The sequence below is a fragment of the Orcinus orca genome, chromosome 8 (assembly GCF_937001465.1).
Source record: "Orcinus orca chromosome 8, mOrcOrc1.1, whole genome shotgun sequence".
Lineage (NCBI taxonomy): Eukaryota > Metazoa > Chordata > Mammalia > Artiodactyla > Delphinidae > Orcinus > Orcinus orca.
Window position 1 is genome coordinate 48,230,849 of NC_064566.1, and position 20,791 is coordinate 48,251,639.

The 20,791-nt window shown below is 42.2% G+C and overlaps 2 protein-coding genes across 6 annotated transcripts in view; one reads left to right on the top strand and one right to left on the bottom strand.

Moving 5' to 3' along the window:
- Positions 1-11,343, bottom strand: part of ZNF215 (zinc finger protein 215) — a 169,974-nt gene extending 158,631 nt beyond the window's left edge. The window contains exon 1 of one of the 5 annotated variants that reach the window (XM_049713975.1): positions 11,158-11,338. The gene's annotated coding sequence lies outside the window, so the exon portion shown is untranslated. Of the gene's footprint in view, positions 1-11,157 lie in introns of all 5 variants that reach the window. The other 4 variants (XM_033404621.2, XM_033404620.2, XM_033404618.2 and 1 more) reach the window with 4 other exon arrangements.
- Positions 11,344-11,472: 129 nt separating this feature from the next.
- Positions 11,473-13,003, top strand: MRPL17 (mitochondrial ribosomal protein L17). The gene is made up of 3 exons (XM_004279230.3): positions 11,473-11,688; positions 12,004-12,072; positions 12,444-13,003. The coding sequence occupies exons 1-3, from the start codon at positions 11,515-11,517 to the stop codon at positions 12,717-12,719; spliced, it is 519 nt and encodes a 172-aa protein (XP_004279278.1). The 5' UTR covers positions 11,473-11,514; the 3' UTR covers positions 12,720-13,003.
- The last annotated feature ends 7,788 nt before the right edge of the window (positions 13,004-20,791 follow it).

Genomic DNA, 20,791 nt, shown 5'->3' on the forward strand with positions numbered 1-20,791 from the left:
TACTTGACCAAAAGTGTGTGGGTTTATTTCTGAGCTCTCTATTCTATTCCACCAATCTATGTGTGTGCTTTAGTGCCCGTATTATACTGTTTTGATTACTGTAGCTTTATAGTATAGTCTGAAGTCAGGGACTCTGATACCTCCAGCTCTCTTCTTTTTGCCCAAGACTGTTTTAGCTATTCAGGGTCTTTTTTTGTAAATATAAGGTATAAACATGTGTTGATTTGATACATTTACATACCATAACATGATTACCACTGAAGAGTTAACTAAAGCATCTGTCATGTCACATCATCACCATTTCATTATTGCGGTCAAAACAATTTCGATCTAGAATCTGAGCAACTTTGAAGTTTATAATACAGTATTGCTGTTTACAATATGCTAAGCATTAGATATTGAGGGTTTATTTATCTAATGATTGCAGGTTTGAACCCTTAAACAACGTCTCCGCAATTGCCACACTCACCAGCCCCTGGTAACCACCATTCTACTCTAAATTTTTACATGTTTGGCTTTCTTAGAATCTACCTACAAATGATATCCTACAATAGTTGTCTTTCTCTGTCTGATTTATCTCACTTAGGATAATACCCTCAAGGTCCATCCATGTTGTCACAAATGGAAAGATTTCATTCTTTCTCATGGAAATAGATAGATAGATGGATAGGGATAGATAGATAGATACCTTTATTATCCATTCAGCAGTTGACTGACACTTAGGCTATTTCAACATCTTGGCTACTATGAATAATGCTGTCATAAACATGGAAGTGCATATATCACTTCAAGATCTTGCTTTCACTTGTTAGATATATACCCAGAAGTGAAGTTACTAGATAATATGGTAGTTCTTTTATCCATTTTTGAGGAACCTCCATACTCTTTCCCATAGTGGCTGAACCAATTTACATTCCTATCAACACTGGGATTCCCTTTTCTCCACATCCTCACAAACACGTGTTATCTCTGGAGGTTCCTTAAAAAACTACAAATAGAACTACCATATGATCCAGCAATCCCACTACTGGGCATATACCCTGAGAAAACCATAATTCAAAAAGAGTCATGTACCAAAATGTTCATTGCAGCTCTATTTACAATAGCCCGGAGATGGAAACAACCTAAGTGCCCATCATTGGATGAATGGATAAAGAAGATGTGGCACATATACACAATGGAATATTACTCAGCCATAAAAAGAAACGAAATTGAGCTATTAGTAATCAGGTGAATAGACCTAGAGTCTGTCATACAGAGTGAAGTAAGTCAGAAAGAGAAAGACAAATCCATATGCTAACACATATATATGGAATTTAAGAAAAAAAATGTCATGAAGAACCTAGGGATAAGAAAGGAATAAAGACACAGACCTACTAGAGAATGGACTTGAGGATATGGGGAGGGGGAAGGGTAAGCTGTGACAAAGCAAGAGAGAGGCATGGACATATATACACTACCAAACGTAAGGTAGATAGCTAGTGGGAAGCAGCCGCATAGCACAGGGAGATCAGCTCAGTGCTTTGTGACTGCCTGGAGGGGTGGGATAGGGAGGGTGGGACGGAGGGAGACGCAAGAGGGAAGAGATATGGGAACATATGTATATGTATAACTGATTCACTTTATTATAAAGCAGAAACTAACACACCATTGTAAAGCAATTATACTCCAATAAAGATGTAAAAAAAAAAAAAATAAAGTAAACCTTAATCATAAAATATATATATATATATATATATATATCTTGTCTTCTTGATGAAAGCCATTCTACTGAGAGTGAGGTAATAGCTCATTGTGGTCTTGATTTGCGTTTCTCTGATGACCATTAGTGTTGAGCATCATTTCATATATCTGTTGGCCATGTGACTATCTTCTTTGGAAAAAAAATGTCTATTTAGCTTCTCTGCTCATTTTTTCAACTGAAATTTTTAGGGGTTTGTTATTCAGTTGTACGAGTTTTTATATATTTTTATTAGCAGGTCCTTATTCAATATTTGAATGGCAAATATTTTCTCCCTTTCTGAAGGTTACCTTGCATTTTTTAAAATTATTTCTTTTACTGTGTAAAACATTTTAGTTTGATATAGTCATACATGTTGATTTCAGCTTTTGTTGCTTAAGTTTTGATGTCATATCCAAAAAAATCATTGCAAAGAACAATGTGAAGGAGATTCTTTACTATGTTTACTTTTTTTAGTTTTACGTTATCAGGTCTTCTCTTTAAGTCTTTAATCCATTTTGAGTTAATTTTTGTGAGTGGTGTAAGATAAGGGCCTAATCTCTATCCAGTTTTTCCAGCATCATTTGTTGGAGAGACAATCCATTCCCCATTGAGTATTCATGGCTCCCTTGTCAAATATAAATTGACCACAAATACAGAGTATTCTTCCTGGGCTCTCTGCTCTGTTTCATTAGTCTATGTGTCTATTTATATGCCAGTACTATACTGTTTTAATTATTATAGATTTATAACATAGTTGGAAGTAAGGAATTGTGATGTCTCTGGCTTTGTTATTCTTTACCAAGATTGCTTTGGGTATTGGGGATCTTTTGTGATTCTGTACATATTTTAGGATTGTTTTTGACTATTTCAGTGAAAAAATGCCATTAGAATTATAATAAGGATTATGTTGAATCTATAGATGGCTTTGTGAGGTATATACATTTTAACAGTGTTAATACTTCCAATTCATGAACATGAGATATCTTTCCATTTATCTGTGTCTTTCAATTTATTTCATCATTGTCTTTCTGAGTTTTCTGTAGCTTACTGAGTTTTCTTAAAACAGCTACTTTGCAGGGCGCGAGCCACTGCTATCAGCGTGGACACCAGAGACGGGCATGAAATGCTAAGGCTGCTGCTGCAGCTACCAAGAACCCTGTGTGCAAGCACAGGTCACTATCCACACCTCCCCTCCCGGGAGCCTGAGCAGCCCGCCAGTGCCAGGATCCCGTGATCCAGGGACAACTTCCCCGGAAAAACACACACACAGCGCACCTCAGGCTGTTGCAATGTCACTCCAGCCTCTGCTGCTGCAGGACCGCCCTGCATTCCATACCCCTCCCTCTCTCAGGCCTGAGTGAGCCAGAGCCCCATAATCAGCTGCTACTTTAACCCGGTCCTGTCTGAGCAAAGAACAGATGCCCTCAGGTGACCTACACGCAGAGGCAGGGCCAGATCCAAAGCTGAACCCCAGGAGCTGGGTGAACAACAAAGAGAAAGGTAAATCTCCCCCAGCAGCCTCAGAAGCAGTGGATCAAATTTCCACAATCAACATCTGTGGAATACCTGAATACACAACGAATCATCCCAAATTGAGGCAGTGGACTTCGGGAGCAATGATATTTTTTTTTTTTCCTTTTTCGCTTTTTGTGTGTATGTGTATGATTCTTTGTGTGATTTTGTCTGTATAGCTTTGCTTTCACCATTTGTCCTAGGGTTCTGCCTTTCTATTCTTGGGTTTTTGTTTGTTTGTTTGTTTTTTAGTATAGTTTTTAGCGCTTGTTATCATTGGTGGATTTGTTTTTTGGTTCGGTTGCTCTCTTTCTTTCCTATTTTTTTCTTTATTACTTTAAATTTTTTTTAAATAATTTTTTCAGTTTTTATTTTAATAACTTTCTTTTCTTTTCCTTCTTTCTCTCTTTTATTCTTTTTTTCTCCCCTTTCTTCTGAGCCGTGTGGCTCACAGGGTCTTGGTGCTCCAGCCATGTGTCAGGCCAGTGCCTCTGAAGTGGGAGAGCCGAGTTCAGGACATTGGTCCACCAGAGACCTCCCAGCTCCACATAATATCAAATGGCAAAAGCTCTCCCAGGGATCTCCATCTCAATACTAAGACCCAGCTCCACTCAACGACCAGCAAGCTAGAGCGCTGCACACCCTATGCCAAACAACTAGCAAGACATGAACACAACCCCACCCATTAGCAGAGAGGCTGCCTAAAATCATAATAAGGTCACACACAGCCCAAAACACACCACCAGACATGGACCTGCCCACCAGAAAGACAAGATCCAGCCTCATCCACCAGAACACAGGCACTAGTCCCCTCCACCAGGAAGCCTACACAACCCACTGGACCAACCTTAGCCACTGGGGGCAGACACCAAAAACAACAGGAAATATGAACCTGCAGCCTGTGAAAAGGAGACTCCAAACACAGTAAGTTAAGCAAAATGAGAAGACAGAGAAACACACAGCAGGTGAAGGAGCAAGGTAAAACCCCACCAGACCAAACAAATGAAGAGGAAATAGGCAGTCTACCTGAAAAAGAATTCAGAGTAAGTACAGTAAAGATGATCCAAAATCTTGGAAATAGAATGGAGAAAATACAAGAAACGTTTAACAAGGATCTAGAAGAACTAATGAGCAAACAAACAATGATGAACAACACAATAAATGAAATTAAAAATTCTCTAGAAGGCATCAATAGCAGAATAACTGAGGCAGAAGAACGGATAAGTGACCTGGAAGACAAAACAGTGGAAATAACTCCACAGAACAGAATAAAGAAAAAAGAATGAAAAGAACTGAGGACAGTCTCAGAGACCTCTGGGACAACATTAAACGCAACAACATTCGAATTATAGGGGTCCTAGTAGAAGAAGAGAAAAAGAAAGGGACTGAGAAAATATTTGAATAGATTATAGTTGAAAACTTCGCTAATATGGGAAAGGAAATAGTTAATCAAGTCCAGGAAGCACGGAGAGTACCATACAGGATAAAACCAAGGAGAAACACGCCAAGACACATATTAAACAAACTATCAAAAATTAAATACAAAGAAAAAATATTAAAAGCAGCAGGGAAAAACAACAACTAATATACAAGGGAATCCCCATAAGGTTCTGCAAGCCAGGAGGGACTGGCAGGACATATTTAAAGTGATGAAAGGGAAAAACATACAACCAAGATTACTCTACCCAGCAAGGATCTCACTCAGATTCGACAGAGAAATTAAAACCTTTACAGACAAGCAAAAAGCAAAGAGAATTCAGCACCACAATACCAGCTTTACAACAACTACAGGCCAATATTACTGATGAACATAGATGCAAAAATCCTCAACAAAATACTAGCAAACAGAATCCAACAGCACATTAAAAGAGTCATAGACCATGATCAAGTGGGGTTTGTCCCAGGAATGCAAGGATTCTTCAATATACACAAACCAATATATGTGATACACCATATTAACAAACTGAAGGATAAAAACCATATGATCATCTCAATAGATGCAGAAGAAGCTTTCAACAAAATTCAACACCCATTTATGATAAAAACCCTCCAGAAAGTAGGCATAGTGGGAACTTGCCTCAACATAATAAAGGCCATATATGACAAGCCCACAGCCAACATTGTTCTCAATGGTGAAAAATTGAAATCATTTCCACTAACATCAGGAATAAGACAAGGATGCCCACTCTCACCACTATCATTCAACATACTTTTGGAAGTTTTAGCCACAACAATCAGAGAAGAAAAAGAAATAAAAGGAATCCAAATAGGAAAAGAAGTAAAACTGTCACTGTTTGCAGATGATATGATATTATACATAGAGAATCCTAAAGACGCTACCAGAAAACTACTAGAGCTAATCAATGAATTTGGTAAAGTAGCAGTATACACAATTAATACACAGAAATCTCTTGCATTCTTATACACTAATGATAAAAAATCTGAAAGAGAAATTAAGGAAACACTCCCATTTACCATTGCAACAAAAAGAATAAAATACCGAGGAATAAACCTACCTGAGGAGACAAAAGACCCTTATGCAGAAAACTATAAGACACTGTTGAAAGAAATTAAAGATGATACAAACAGATGGAGAGATATACCATGTTCTTACATTGGAAGAATCAACATTGTGAAAATGACTCTACTACCCAAAGCAATCTACAGATTCAATGCAATCCCTATCAAACTACCAATGGCATTTTTCACAGAACTAGAACAAAAAATTGCACAATTTGTGTGGAAACACAAAAGATCCCAAATAGCCAAAGCAATCTTGAGAAAGAAAAATGGACCTGGAAGAATCAGGCTCCCAGACTTCAGACTGTAATACAAAGCTACAGTTATCAAGACAGTATGGTACTGGCACAAAAACAGAAATATAGATCAATGGAACAGGATAGAAAGCCCAGAGATAAACCCATGCACATATGGTCACCTTAGTTTTGATAAAGGAGGCAAGAATATACACTAGAGAAAAGACAGCCTCTTCAATAAGTTGTGCTGGGAAAACTGGACGGCTACATATAAAAGAATGAAATTAGAACACTCCCTAACACCATACACAAAAATAAATGCAAAATGGATTAAAGACCTAAATGTAAGGCCAGACACTATAAAACTCTTACAGGAAAACAGGCAGAACACTCTATGACATAAATCACAGCAAGATCCTTTTTGACCCACCTCCTAGAGAAATGGAAATAAAAACAAAAATAAACAAATGGCACCTAATGAAACTTCAAAGCTTTTGCACAGCAAAGGAAACCATAAACAAGATGAAAAGACAACCCTCAGAATGGGAGAAAATATTTACAAATGAAGCAACTTACAAAGGATTAATCTCCAAAATATACAAGCAGCTCATACAGCTCAATATCAAAAAAACAAACAACCCAATCCAAAAATGCGCAGAAGACCTATATAGACATTTCTCCAAAGAAGATATACAGGTTGCCAACAAACACATGATAAGATGCTCAACATCACTAATCATTAGAGAAATGCAAATCAAAACTACAATGAGGTATCACCTCACACCGGTCAGAGTAGCCATCATCAAAAAATCTACAAACAATAAATGCTGGAGAGGGTGTGGGGAAAAGGGAACCCTCTTGAACTGTTGGTAGGAATGTAAAGTGATACAGCCAATATGGAGAACAGTATGGAGGTTACTTAAAAACTAAAAATAGAACTACCATATGACCCAGCAATCCCACTACTGGGCGTATTCCCTGAGAAAACCATAATTCAAAAAGTATTATGTACCAAAATGTTCACTGCAGCACTATTTACAATAGCCAGGACATGGAAGCAACCTAAATGTTCATCAACAGATGAATGGATAAAGAAGATGTGGGACATATATACAATGGAATATTACTCAGCCATAAAAAGAAACAAAATTGAGTTATTTGTAGTGAGGTGGATGGACGTAGAGTCTGTCATACAGAGTGAAGTCAGAAAGAGAAAAACAAATACCGTATGCTAACACATATATACGGAATCTAAAAAAAAAAAATGGTTCTCATGAACATAGTTGCAGGGCAGGAATAAACAGGTAGACATAGAAAATGGACTTGAGGAAATGGGGTGGGAGGGTGAAGCTGGGGCGAAGTGAGAGTAGCATGGACATATATACACTACCGAATGTAAAACAGTCCATTGGTGGGAAGCAGCAGCATAGCACAGGGGGATCGGTTCGGTGCTTTGCGATGACCTAGAGGGGTGGGATAGGGAGGATGGGAGGGAGGCTCAAGAGGGAGGAGATATAGGGACATGTGTATGCATGTGGCTGATTCGCTCTGTTGTGCAAGAGAAACTAACATAGTATTGTGAAGCAATTATACTCCAATAAAGATCTTTTAAAAATATATAAATAAATAAATTAATTAATTAAATAAACCTAATTTTAAAAAAAGTTGGCTTGGGGTCCAATCGACAATTGCTTTTCACTATCATCATTAAATCCCTGATTGAACACTTGCTGAGCTCCCTGTACAGGCTCCCAGGACATTGCTTCATGAAGGCATCAGTAGAAAAGGATGCAGTTATTTCAGAGTAAAGGAGAAAGCTTGTTTTTCTATTTACAATAGTTCTGACACCAAAGCAATTATCCTAGTCCCAAAATCTCTCAAAGCCAGTGGGCACCAAGGGTTGGGAGGCAGATGCAGTCTGGCCCAATGCAAGCATAAGGAGGTGAATTTTCTGTAAAGAATTTTTAAATCGTAATAAAACTAACTAAAAGTCAATCTGATTTTTATCACATTGCATGGCTATGCTAAACAGTGTTAGTGATATAATAACCCTTAAAGAAAAATCTTTTGTTGGTCTAAGTTCTAAACAATTGATATGGTTACTGTTGCGTTAAAATAAAATACATGTAAGCTTCAAACTATCACTTTTTAAAACTAATCCACTAAAACATTTTATTCCACACGCAAGTTAATTTGGAAAACTATCAGTTACATAGTCAGATTCGGCCACATGTATTAGTTTTCATAGTATTGATAAATTCGTAACAATTTGTGATCTTTCAAGCTCACTTGAGGCACATTTTGTACCTCCAACCCTTGTGGTAGAACATAGCCCTGCTTCTAAAACTATAAATTTAAAATAAACAATCCTCGTTGTATGAGATTTTTCTTTCCTGAGTTGTTTTTGTTTTAAGATGAATTTTCAGATGAGATCAACCAGACACAAAAGTACCTACAAACAGCCAGAATATGCCTTGAACAACATACAGTAAGACACCAAGGTTTAAGATGGTTTCTTGAACATCAATCCTCAAAAATTGTAGAGAAAGCCATTAACTATGCACCAACAAAATGTAAAGAAATTGACATAGACAAAAAGTTTGAATACTGCCAGGAGAACAAACAAGAGATGATGATCTTGAAGCAGGAGACAGATGGGACCCCAGGGGCAAACGGTCAAAGTTCATTCCCTGTGGACCAATACTCCGAGACGGAAATAACAAGACAATTGAGAGAGGAGGCTGGGCCCTGCCCAGATAGAAGGTAAGAGACCACATATTTCTCATTCTCGGAGTCAGGAGACCTCCCCGACTACACATGCGCAGAAAGGCTCCTTGGAGGCCAAAAGGGGAGTGATGCTAGCTGATGCCAACTGATGCTCACTACCCATAGGCCTCTTCGGTAGAATCCATCTTGGCTAAGAGATGCGTGTGCATACATAGGAAGATCCCGAGATACACCCAATATGGACTCTGAACCAGACAAACCAAAATGATTGGCCAAAGGAAACACAGAAGAAATGCCCCATATAAGTGATTTAAACTGCCACAAGGGCGCGACCCTCTCTCTGAGCCCACCCGTGTGTCTATCCACACGTACTGTACTTCTTTTTTTCCTAATAAATACTTTACTTGTTTCACTACTTTCCATCTTTGTGGGAATTCTTTTTCTGCAAAGCCATAGGGCCAGAGCCTTGTCACTGACCACTGGTCTAGTGGCTAGGATTCGGCGCTCTCACCACCGCGACCCGACCTCAATCACTGGCCAGTAACTGAAACCCTGTTTCAAGCTGCTGCAGGCCGAGGCCCCCCTAGATCAGCCTCACATAACCAAAAAAATAAATATGGACAATGTTCGATGCTGTACATTTTGACCAAGTGGACATTCCTTTTTTAAAGCAATAGGTCAAATAACACCAGTGTCAATGTTCATTTTCTCTGACTTTTGCAAAGAAGAAAATCTTCCCAAGTTTTTACCAGTAGAAATTTATGATGAATTTTCTGATGACGATGTTACAGTGAAATGTGGAGATAACTGAAAGCTGCAAGAATCGATCCCAAAGAAACAAGACACAGACAGTATTGTAATTTCTGGAATTTATTGTGAAGTGTGGTTTGTATAAATTTCTGCCAACATATCCATATGTTTAAGACTTTTCCTATTTGCATGTATGTTGCTTCAGACAGAAGAAACTTTTCAAAATTAAAATTAGCAAGAGGTGTTCTCTGGTCACCTAAGAGGAAGACAGAATGACAAATCTAAATATGCTTTCTAACAAACATGAATATGTGTCTAGGGCTTCTGTAACAAAGTGTCACAAACAGAGCAGAAATTTACTGTCTTGTAGATCTGAAGGCTAGAAGTCCAAAATCAACCTGTCAGTTAGGCCATGCATTCTCTGAAGGACCTAGGGAAGAATCTGTTCCATATCTTGCTCTTAGCTTCTGATGTTTGCCAGAAATCCTTGGCTTGCAACTAGGCAACTCTGATCTCTGCCTTCCGGGTCACATGGCATTCTGTGTGTCTCTCCACAGGTGTTCTTTTTATAAGGCCTGTCTCTCCACAGGTGTTCTTTTTATAAGGCCATCAGTAACTTTGGATTAGGCGCCCACCCTAATCCAGTATGACCTCATCTTAACTAATTACATCTGCAAGGATCCTATTTCCAAATAAAGTCACATCATGAGGTACTGGGTGAGGGAGATGCAGGCTATATGGGGGTGGGGTAGGTCTTAGCATATCTTTTTTGTTGGGGGGACATATCTGAATCCATAACTAAGAGCAATTTTGACCAGGTCATTGCAAATCGGCAGACACGAAGACTCAAAACCAGAAACTATAATGTTACTGTTCATTACTTTAACACATAAATGCATAGGCATGGTTTTCCCGTTTTAAAATAAAAAACACACTGATGTAATTTAAAAGTATTAGCCCATTATTTGTCCTTGGAGTGCGGTAATTCTTCTTGAACCGGGATGATTATATGTACTTTGTGAACTAAAAATGCCACCTGCCATATCAGTAAACAAAGGATGTTGCAGCCATCAGCCACTACAGTCACCCCGGACAGCACACCCTGAGGAGACTCAGGATGAGAAAACACAGGATACTGGTCCCAAGTAGCTGAGGTGCAGATCAAAAGAATGATTTCAGTGAGCCCAGATTCTTGCATCGTCTCGTGCATAGAAAAGCGCTAAATTCCTTAACTTGAGATATCTGGTTTTCTTTTATGAACAGTAGTCTTTTGATGCTCCAACTACCTGGTCTTTGCTGCAAAAACTCCTATGTATCCTGGTCCCCACCCCACCCCGACCCCACCCCACCCCGACCCCACCCCTTGCCTCTTCAGAGCAGCCTCTCAGAGTTATCTGAGCTGCTGTGTCCCCGGCTTAAGTCCTCAGTTTTGTCTGACAAATAAAACATAACTCTCAACTTTTATGGTGTGCTTTTTTTCAGTCAACAACTTAACCCAAAGAAAATTTTCAGCATCTGCGTTTCTTTCATATCATTGTTATCCCACTCATTTTCACCATTACTACTGAAAACAATTTTCTTTTAAAAATGACACGCTCAGGGTGTGGGACGCGCCGCGCCTCAGGGAGGGCAGGGCAGCCAGCCTGAGGGACCAGGACCCCGCCAGGCACTTTCCCCTCAGGTACTCACTTTTCTAGCCGACACCAGGCGGACCTTGCCAGCGCCCTCCGGCCACAAGACGAATGACGCAGCACCAGTGAAACCCGACAGCCGGGTCACTCCACACCAGGGGGCGCCTGGTTCCCCGGCCGACAGGGAGCGTTGCCAGGGTCCAAACCCCACCACGCTCGCTTCCTCTGGAAGAAGTCAACGCCCCTTCCCCGCCCTCCCCCAGTCTGCCAACGAGGCAGGCTCTGATACACATGCGCAAACACGTCCACCACGCACCAATGTATGGCGCATGCGTCCTCTAAGCTCCGCCTCTCCGCCGCGTCTCCCCTGGAGTTTCCAGTTCCGGCCTCACAGAGGCTGGAAGAAGTTGGGAGCATGCGGCTGTCGGTCGCCACTGCCATTTCTCACGGCCGCGTATTCCGCCGCCTGGGCCTTGGTCCCGAATCCCGCATCCACCTGCTGCAGAACTTGCTCACGGGACTGGTGCGACACGAACGCATCGAGGCGTCATGGGCTCGCGTGGACGAGCTGAGGGGCTACGCGGAGAAGGTGAGGGGCGGGACCCTCTTGTTCCTCTCGCGGGTCTGGCCTGGGGAGGCGGGATCCGGCTGGAGTTGGGGAAGAATTGGGACCGCCCTGGTAAGCTGTGCCCGAAGGCTGATTCCCCTGATACAGTGAGCGGAACCTACTCCTCCGGCCCCTCTCATTGAAGACTGGTTAGGGCTGCGGAGTTAGAGGTTGCCTGAATTGGCGAGATGCTTTGCTAGTGTATGAAATGAGTAGATTGCAGTCCGGCATTTAAGGAGTAAGATTGATGGCCTCCTTTCTTGCTCGGGTTGGGTCAGTGATGTTATGTCCTCACAGCTCATCGACTATGGGAAGCTGGGAGACACCAACGAACGAGCCATGCGCATGGCTGACTTCTGGCTCACGGTGAGTGCATCCTGTCTGCCTCCCAAATCTCATCCTTTGCTCCCTAAGTGGGAGGGGGTTGTTAGAGGAAAGGGAACTGGGCAGAATGAAGATAAGGCACACGCTTATGGACAAATGTGAACTAAATTAGAGATCTGTGTCCTAAGTTGAATTCAATGTGAATCTCAATCTGCACAACTGCGTGAAACTGATCCACTCTGTGTAATTTTGACTCTACCACATCAGAGGGTGAGGGAAGGGGTGTGTGTGTGTGTGTGTGTGTGTGTGTGTGTGTGTGTGTGTTTGGACCCTACCTTTGGGAGTGCTGAAAGTTAAATATCTCTGCGGTGGTGCCTGACTCTGCTGTCTCCTGGATAACTCTCCCCTTCCAGGAGAAAGACTTGATCCCAAAGCTGTTTCACGTACTGGCCCCTCGGTACCAAGGTCAGAATGGGGGCTACACGAGAATGCTGCAGATCCCAAACCGGAATAAGCAGGATCGGGCCAAGATGGCAGTGATCGAGTATAAAGGGAACTGCCTTCCACCCCTGCCCCTTCCTCACAGAGACAGCAACCTCACACTCATAAACCAGCTGCTTCAGGGGCTGCGGAAGGATCAGGAAGCAAGCACCCACAGCTCCCACACAGTTCAAACACCAGAGATTTAACTGGAGCCAAAGGGTATGTGGCCCTCATCAGTGCCCATGATCCACAGGCCTTGGGAGCGCTTTTAATCTCTTAAGAAGAACTGGATCTTGAGTTGTAAAATGAACTGTCTGATTGGAGCCCAAAACCTTCTGGGAGCCAGATAACCTTCTCTTTGCACAACAGATAAAATTCAGTGTATGACTATATGTAAACTGATTTTCTTTTCCCCTCCCCTTGGGATTTCTGGAGAATGAGAACTACCCACATGCTCAGTCTGTGTGGGATAGTAAATTCATGGTGTATGTCTCTGGTTCTTAAATCTGGGTTGGGTTGGGTTAGCACAGTTTTGTTTTTTTTAATGCTAGATTATATGGGGTATGTATCCTGTAATTCCAAACTTAGCCCCCAGAGGTGATTGAGTTTTGATATCTAGCATAGAGACTGAGCCCCAGGGATTTCTTAGAGAAGGATTACCTCCTGACGGGTGGGAGGGTGAACATCTAGAAGTGAACTTTCTGTAATAATCTGGTACTCTAGGAACCTTCAAGGTTCCATTCCTCTGTTTCTGGACAAGATCACATATCACCCTTAAGTGTTCACCTCAAGCCCCAAATAGGCCTCAGAGGAGAGGACCTGAGAACTCAGATGTACCACCACCCTGGCCAAGGGAGCGGAAGTGTTCAGCAGAGGATGTTGACTCCAGGATAAGCTCCTTCCTCTTGGGGTGGGAGTGGAAGGGTGAAGGAGAGGGTTGAAGTGGGAGGAAGATTAGGAAGTTAAACCTGTGGGAATTTCCTGGAAGTTTTCAATCTGGGCCTCTCCGGGAACTCAGAAAAAGGACATCCGGCTTCAGAATGGTCAGGGCATATGAAAAGTAGGAAGTTCCTTTATGTGCACTAGTTACTGTGAAGCCAGATTTGGCCCAGGCAGGCTGCCCATCCCTCACACTCAGGCTTGACAGGGGTGATAGTCGTGGGAAGACTTGGAGCTGTCATCCCTGCATGAACACGTGATAGCAAGGCCTAGCAAATCCCATCTTTCTAGTAAAGTGGAAAAAACAGATTTTTATCTTAGGCCAGACCTACAGAGGGGGTTTGGCCCACCAAACCCATCCATTGTCTGAGATAAAAAGGCTGTGGGTGGAGGGGTCACTGGTCTAGCAGACAGATATTAGCTTCAGTGACAGAGCTATTCTGGTACTATTTCAGTACAGCTGCCCTAGTCTGAGACTCATCTGCTCCCAACAGGGGTCTCATCTCTTTACTCTAGTTGGTCTTTCACACTATTGCCAGAAAGCTCTTTCTGACATTATATTTTGAGTGACGTATAGTAGACACTCAAAACATTTATTTATTTATTTATTTATTATTTTTATTTTTTATTTATTTATTTTTTTGCGGTACGCGGGCCTCTCACTGTTGTGGCCTCTCCCGTTGCGGAGCACAGGCTCTGGACGCGCAGGCTCAGCGGCCATGGCTCACGGGCCCAGCCGCTCCACGGCATGTGGGATCTTCCCAGACCGGGGCACGAACCTGTGTCCCCTGCATCGGCAGGTGGACTCTCAACCACTGTGCCACCAGGCAAGCCCTCAAAACATTTATTGAATAAACCTACAACTCTGAATGCTTCTCTAAAAAAATTTGCCCTCTTTTTATCTTTTTGGTACAAACATTCACCTCAGCCAGATGTCTTAGAGTCATCCTTGACTCCTAGAGAAAGCTCTTTCCTTAAAATTAAAACCACATCTTTAAGTAACGGTAACAGGTGAGTTATGTCTGGACTCTCACAGCTTTTCCTCCTGGCCCCCAGAAATATAACTTCCTAACTTGCCTTCCTCCCCACTGCAGCCATAGTGATAGGAATTTGCTACCTTAATTCTCTGCTTGATCTCCAGTGGCTCTTCTCTTCCTGTAGGGAGAGTCCAGATTCCTTACCATGACTCCCCTCGGTGAGTAGGCACCTGCTCGTTGCTCCAACTTCTTCCCTTGCCTCTAATTTTATGCTCCAGAGGCTTGGAAGGCCTTATTTTGACTGTTTCCCTATGCAGGTCTTTTCCTAACACCTTCTGTTCATCTACCACCCAGAAAACCCTCCCCCTTTTACCTACCTGCCTTGTACACAAACTTTTGGCATCTCCTGGATGACTGCTCTGACCATCTCCACACCTAAGTTCATTACTTTGTGACCCTAGGTGCCACTATGGTATTCCCATAATGCACTGGATTTACCACATTGCATTACAATTCCCTGCAGTGGGTTAATTCCCAAACATCCACCCCAGGTTAGTTTAAGGCAGTCCTGCTACTTCCATCCCCTAGCTATTGATGGATTCAGGGATGGACAGGCCTTAAATAATTTGAGGCAATGAGAATCCAGGCTCAACTCTGCTAGATAAGAGTAAGATTGCTTGTTATTCTGATAAACACAGGGAACTGGCTCTAGGCTGAAGATGACACTTAGAGTGGCAGGTCAGAACAACTAAAAGATACTATATAGTAAGAATCTTTAGTGACTACTCCCATTTGTGCCTGAGTTTTCTGTTAATTTCTACTGAAAGTAATCTGGTAAATTATTTTGTACTGTTGAATCTTTATTGTTTCCCCAAATTTTTTTTACTATGACCCACAGATCAAAAAACACATCAGAACACGAAATGACATGTATATATATAATTGAAACAAAAGCGTCACAAAACATTATTTATTTGTACAAATATCATGTGCATCGATATTGTCTACTCTTCTAGTTTACTTTTTTAAAATGATGGCCCCAATTCACTAAATTGATTTTACAACTCTCTAATGTTTTACAACCTTCTCTGAGAAACACTGATCTAAACCAGCATTACAGTGATTCACCATTACCTTTGCTGGATAAAATCCAGACTTCTATCATGGCACAAAGGCCATCTATGGCCTGGTCTCAGTCACCTCTCAGGCTCGTCTCCTACCATTACCTGCTACCACCCTTCACAGGAAATTAACTTGTTATTCTCTGAATATATCATACCTTTTTGCATGATGGTGCCTTTACTATTGTGCTTGCCCTGTTTCAAATTACCTCCTACACGTCGTTCAAATCTCTACTCAAAGTCACTGCTTTGAGGCCTTCTCCAAATTCCACATCATCCTCCAGATGGGGCTAGGTCCATTCCTGGGTGCAGTAATAGCCCTTGGGTCATATGTCTGTCAAAGCATTCATTACACTCTACTACAGTAGCCTGTCTGCTTGACTGATGCCTTCACTCAACTGAGCTCCCAAAGCCAGGAACTGGGACTCATTCTTCTGGGTAACTCTATACCTACCACTGGACCTGATTCAATATATGTTTATTAAATGAGGAGGAGTAAGCTACATGTTGTCTATGACATAGTCAGCTCCCTGGCTTAGCTGTATAAAACCATAAACATGGTACTGTGTGCAGGGACAGTGCTAAGCTACCCTGCTGAGTATACCAAGACTGAAGAAATGGGCTCCTTCCTCTCCAGGGATTTAAGTGTTCATAATGACAGTCATGAATGTAAGCATGTGTCTAATTCATTTCCCACACATTTCATATTTCAATTTCCTGAAATATTTCTAACCTACCTACAGACAGAAAATACCTATACATTTTCCAAGACATAGCCAAAAGCTGATCTGATGCCTCTTCTGAGAAGTATTCACTGAATTCTGCAAGCTAAGTTAGGGACTTTTCCAGTGGTCCAGTTTCACACGTACATCATTGTAGCAATGGCACAATTACATTGTTCAGCACCCATAACTAGCTGATTTATTCCTAGAGGGTAGGGGACATACCTAATCAACTCTTGGGCTACCCAGTAGAGAACATGGAACAAAATAGGCGTCTATAAATGTCTGTTGTACTGCGTTCTTCAGCCTAGCTCTGCATTTTAGGTTTACTAACTCCTCCCTTCCCCAGTTTCCTCTTACTTCATCTGAAAATGAACTTCCTGCAACACTGATTCCCCATTGTTCACTACTGGGTAACGTCTGTACCCTTAAGGTTTTCCTGTCCGTGCCCTTAAATGTGGGGCCATATTGTAGCTCTCTGACTCAGGGACATGAATTCGGTAGTTAAATTTGAGATACCCTAATAATAAAAATGGTCTGTGTGCTTATATTTTGAGGAAAGAAGTTTCACCTTTTCTGATATTTTGCATTCTGTTCCACAGTATATCTGTTTAATATAAAAGTAATGTTTTTAGTTCTTGCAAGTTAAATATTGTACATTGCACACATACATACACACACAATTCTATCAAAATTGATGCTCTAAGCTCTAAGAAGATGAGCCTTGTTTACGCTGTGGCTTCACATATGCCTTGGCACACCACCGTGTAGCCCAGCATGGGAAGCACAGCATTAAAGTTTTACTGCTATTCACTTCAAGGAGATGAAAATGCAAACGCTGTACCTAGAGATGTCACTGAAAACTCAATGCCATTGTTCTGACTTAATTTCTAACTTCTCCTTAAAATGGTCTCAGAAGCTTTCCTACAGTTATCTTTTCCTTTTATCCCAAAAGGAACAAAAGAAAGGAAAAATAGTTCAGTTTTGTATGTGCTGAGTTTGAGATCCCTGGGAGCATGTGGAGATTAGGAAAGAGTTCTTCGCCGGGAAAAGAGATTTGGGAGTTCTTGGCAATTAAAGCTAAGGAAATGGATGGGATGACTCAGAGTGTATATGTAGAGGGAAAGGAGACTGAGGTCAGACATTAGAGGACAGACAGGATGCAGAATCTATGAAGGAGACTGAGAAATTGCCTTACAGAGAGGAAAGAGAACCTGCAAAATTCATCACAGTACCCAGTACAGTGTCTTCCTTGTACATAAGAGACACTCAAAAAATAATTATCAAATGAATTTAGCAAGCATAGTCCTTTTTCATTCAAAGCACTGTGCTAGTATAGAGAATACAGGGATGACTCCTGGGCCCATCAGGCCAGTTGGAGAGACAGGTCATGAATAAGTGTAAGATAGTAAGACAGGTAGCTAAGAAAGTGGTGTGCACAAGGCATACTGGAGTACCAAGAAAGGAGGAGGTCAGTAAGGAACTTTTCAAAGGAAACAATGCTAGGGCTGCATCTTGAAGAATGAATAAGCATTCATCAAGCTTTGGGTAGAGAGGTCCTCTGGGAGGGCATTCCAGGCAGCAAGCTCTGCAGGTAGAAGTGCACTGAATTATGAAACAGAATGGAGTGGTTGAGAAATTCCAAGTAAGTAATTTGGTACAGCTGGGATTTAGTTTTGAGGAAGAAGTAGAGGAAATGAAGCAGGAAAGCCAGGCAAGATCAGGTTACAAAGGACCCTGTAAGACATGATAAAGTGCTTGGATTTTATCCTGAAGACCAGGGGAAGCCACTGAAGGATTTTTAAATGGAGAGAAAAGGGATCAGATTTACAATTCAGAAATATCATTCTTCCATCAGACCGGAAGATGGGTTAGGGGCCAAGACTAGAAGCAAGGAAACCGAATAGGAGGCTAGTTAAGGAATCCAAGGGGAGTTGAGAGAAGGCTAGACTAGGCCAGAAGCAGGGGGGAAGAAGAGAAGCCAACAGATCAAACAGATATACAGGAGATAGAATAGACTAGACATCGTGTGTGACTACACGAGGTAGAGGAAGAAGTTAAGAGTCAAGCACGATACCAAGTTTCTACTTGGGCAGTTGGGTGAAGTAATTCCATTCACAGAGAATGAGGATAGCAGAGGAGAAGCAGGTCTGAGATTCTGTGATGAGCTTTGTTGTAAACGTATTCATGTTACAGAGTTGTCTTGTGAACAGTTGTTCTGGAGCTCAAAGGATATAGGTAAGCCAGCAATACAGATGTGCTATTCACACATAGGAGGAAATTGAAGCAATTGGACTAGATGAGATTTCCCAGACAAAAAATATAGAGTAAAAGAAAAAGGATAGAGCCAATATTCAAAGGCCAGACAGAAAAAAAGAGAAGCCCTCGGAGGAGGGTGAAAAGAAGGACTACAGCTAGAACACTGGTGTCTCAAAATCCAAGGGAGGTGGGGTCAAAAACATCTCCCTCAGATTCTGAGGTCCTAAGGACAGACACTAGATGATTTTTGTATTCTTAGAACCTAATGTTGGCCAGGCTCCAGAATAGTGGTTTAATGAGTATCTTTGGCCATTGGACTTAAAAGTTAGGATGTTCGCTGTTGGCCTCTAATGGAGCAGTCTCTTGAGAGGGGCAAAAGCAGAAACCATAAAGACAACTGGAAAAGTTTGGTGACAATGAAAAGAGAAGATACGGCAGCAACTTGAGAGGAAAGGAGATTTAAAAAGTGAATTTGGGGGCTTCCCTGGTGGCGCAGTGGTTGAGAGTCCACCTGCCGATGCAGGGGACACGGGTTCGTGCCCCGGTCCGGGAAGATCCCACATGCCGTGGAGCGGCTGGGCCCGTGAGCCATGGCCACTGAGCCTGTGCATCCAGAGCCTGTGCTCCGCAACGGGAGAGGCCACAACAGTGAGAGCCCCGCGTACCGCCAAAAAAAAAGTGAATTTTGAAGATTAATGTATTTATTTTTTGCTATGGTCTGAATGTTTGTGTCACACCCCTACCCAGATTCATATGCTGAAATCCTAATGCCCAATTTGATGGTATTGGGAGGTGGGGCCTTTGGAAGGTGCTTAGGTCATGAGGGTGGAAGCCTCACAAATGGGAATATTGTTCTTATAAAGGAGACCCCCCAGAGATCTCTTGCTCCCTGCACCATGAGAGGGCACAGTGAGAAGGTGCTGGCTGTGAACCTGCACGAGGGTCCTCACCAGAACGCAGCCATGCTAGTACCTCGATCTTGGACTTTCCATCCTCCAGAACTATGAGAAATAAATTTCTATTGTTTATAAATTACCCAGTCTGCAGTATTTTGTAATAACAGCCCAAACAGACTAAGACAATTTTATAATGAGTACTTATTATGGCCTTAGTTATGGAGATAAGACAGGCCTTAGTTATGGAGATAAGACACTTAAGGGTTTATATAGGTTTGAGGGAAAAGTCCAAAATCTTGTGTTGAGGGCAAAGGGGATGGAAGAGAGCTTTGTCGTTTGCCACTGTGGCTTCCATGGCTCCTCCACCTTTATGTAAAGCCTCTTTTCTCTGGGGACTCGAGACCTTGGTTGACCACCTCCTCCTGATGTTCTTGGCCTTAGCTGCTACAGGATGCCTAAAGCACCTGCTGGCCCAACGTACAGGAAGTCAGTTGGCAAGCTTGCAGTTTGAACGTGTCTGCCTTTGAGGAGAAAACATACACAGTGTATAGCCCAGAGCTAGTCACAAAATGAATCGTTAAATTCCGTCAGTCTCAGACCTAACAGGATGGGCTACAGCAGACAGACAAAATATCAGGAATTCCGAACATGACTGAGAAGTCAACATGGAGCTAGCAGAGATAAAAGCAAGTACAGGAAAAGTCAAAATTCTGGAGGGGTTTTGTAACACTAAGAACCCTACCCCACATCTGTCTTTTTTATAACAGACTGGGCCATTCATGCCAGGCTGACTGGGGGTGAAGGTGGGGGAAGACAGCTTCTGATCACTCACACATTCGTTCAAGTCTTAGGCCCAGAGTCTTACTCACCATCCCAACCTTGGATGCCCCATTCAACACTCTGCCCCTTGGACTTCCCTGCTGGCACAGTGGTTAAGAATCAGCCTGCCAATGCAGGGGACACAGGTTCGATCCCTGGTCTGGGAAGATCCCACATGCCGCAGAGCAACTAAGCCCGTGTGCCACAACCACTGGGCCCACACGCCACAACTACTGAAGCCCGCGCGTTCTAGGGCCTGCATGCTGCAACTACTGAGCCCGTGTGCTGCAACTACTGAAGCCTGTGTGCCTAGAGCCCGTGCTCCACAACAAGAGAAGCCACCACAATAAGAAGCCCATGCACTACAACGAAGAGTAGCCCCCACTCGCTGCAACTAGAGAAAACCCGTGCTCAGCAACAAAGACCCAATGCAGCCAATAAATAAATAAATAAATAAAATTTTTTAAATTTTATTAAAAAAAAAAGACTCTGGCCCCATAGTTCTTTATTGTTCTCTCCTACTGAAGCCCATCAATCCAGCGTGC

What these genes read in the sequence shown, in the direction of transcription:
- MRPL17 (XM_004279230.3), top strand. Translation starts at nt 11,515, where the DNA reads ATGCGGCTGTCGGTCGCCACTGCCATTTCTCACGGCCGCGTATTCCGC. An exon ending in TGAGGGGCTACGCGGAGAAG is followed by an intron (nt 11,689 to 12,003) that starts GTGAGGGGCGGG and finishes ATGTCCTCACAG; the next exon opens with CTCATCGACTATGGGAAGCT. An exon ending in TGGCTGACTTCTGGCTCACG is followed by an intron (nt 12,073 to 12,443) that starts GTGAGTGCATCC and finishes CTCCCCTTCCAG; the next exon opens with GAGAAAGACTTGATCCCAAA.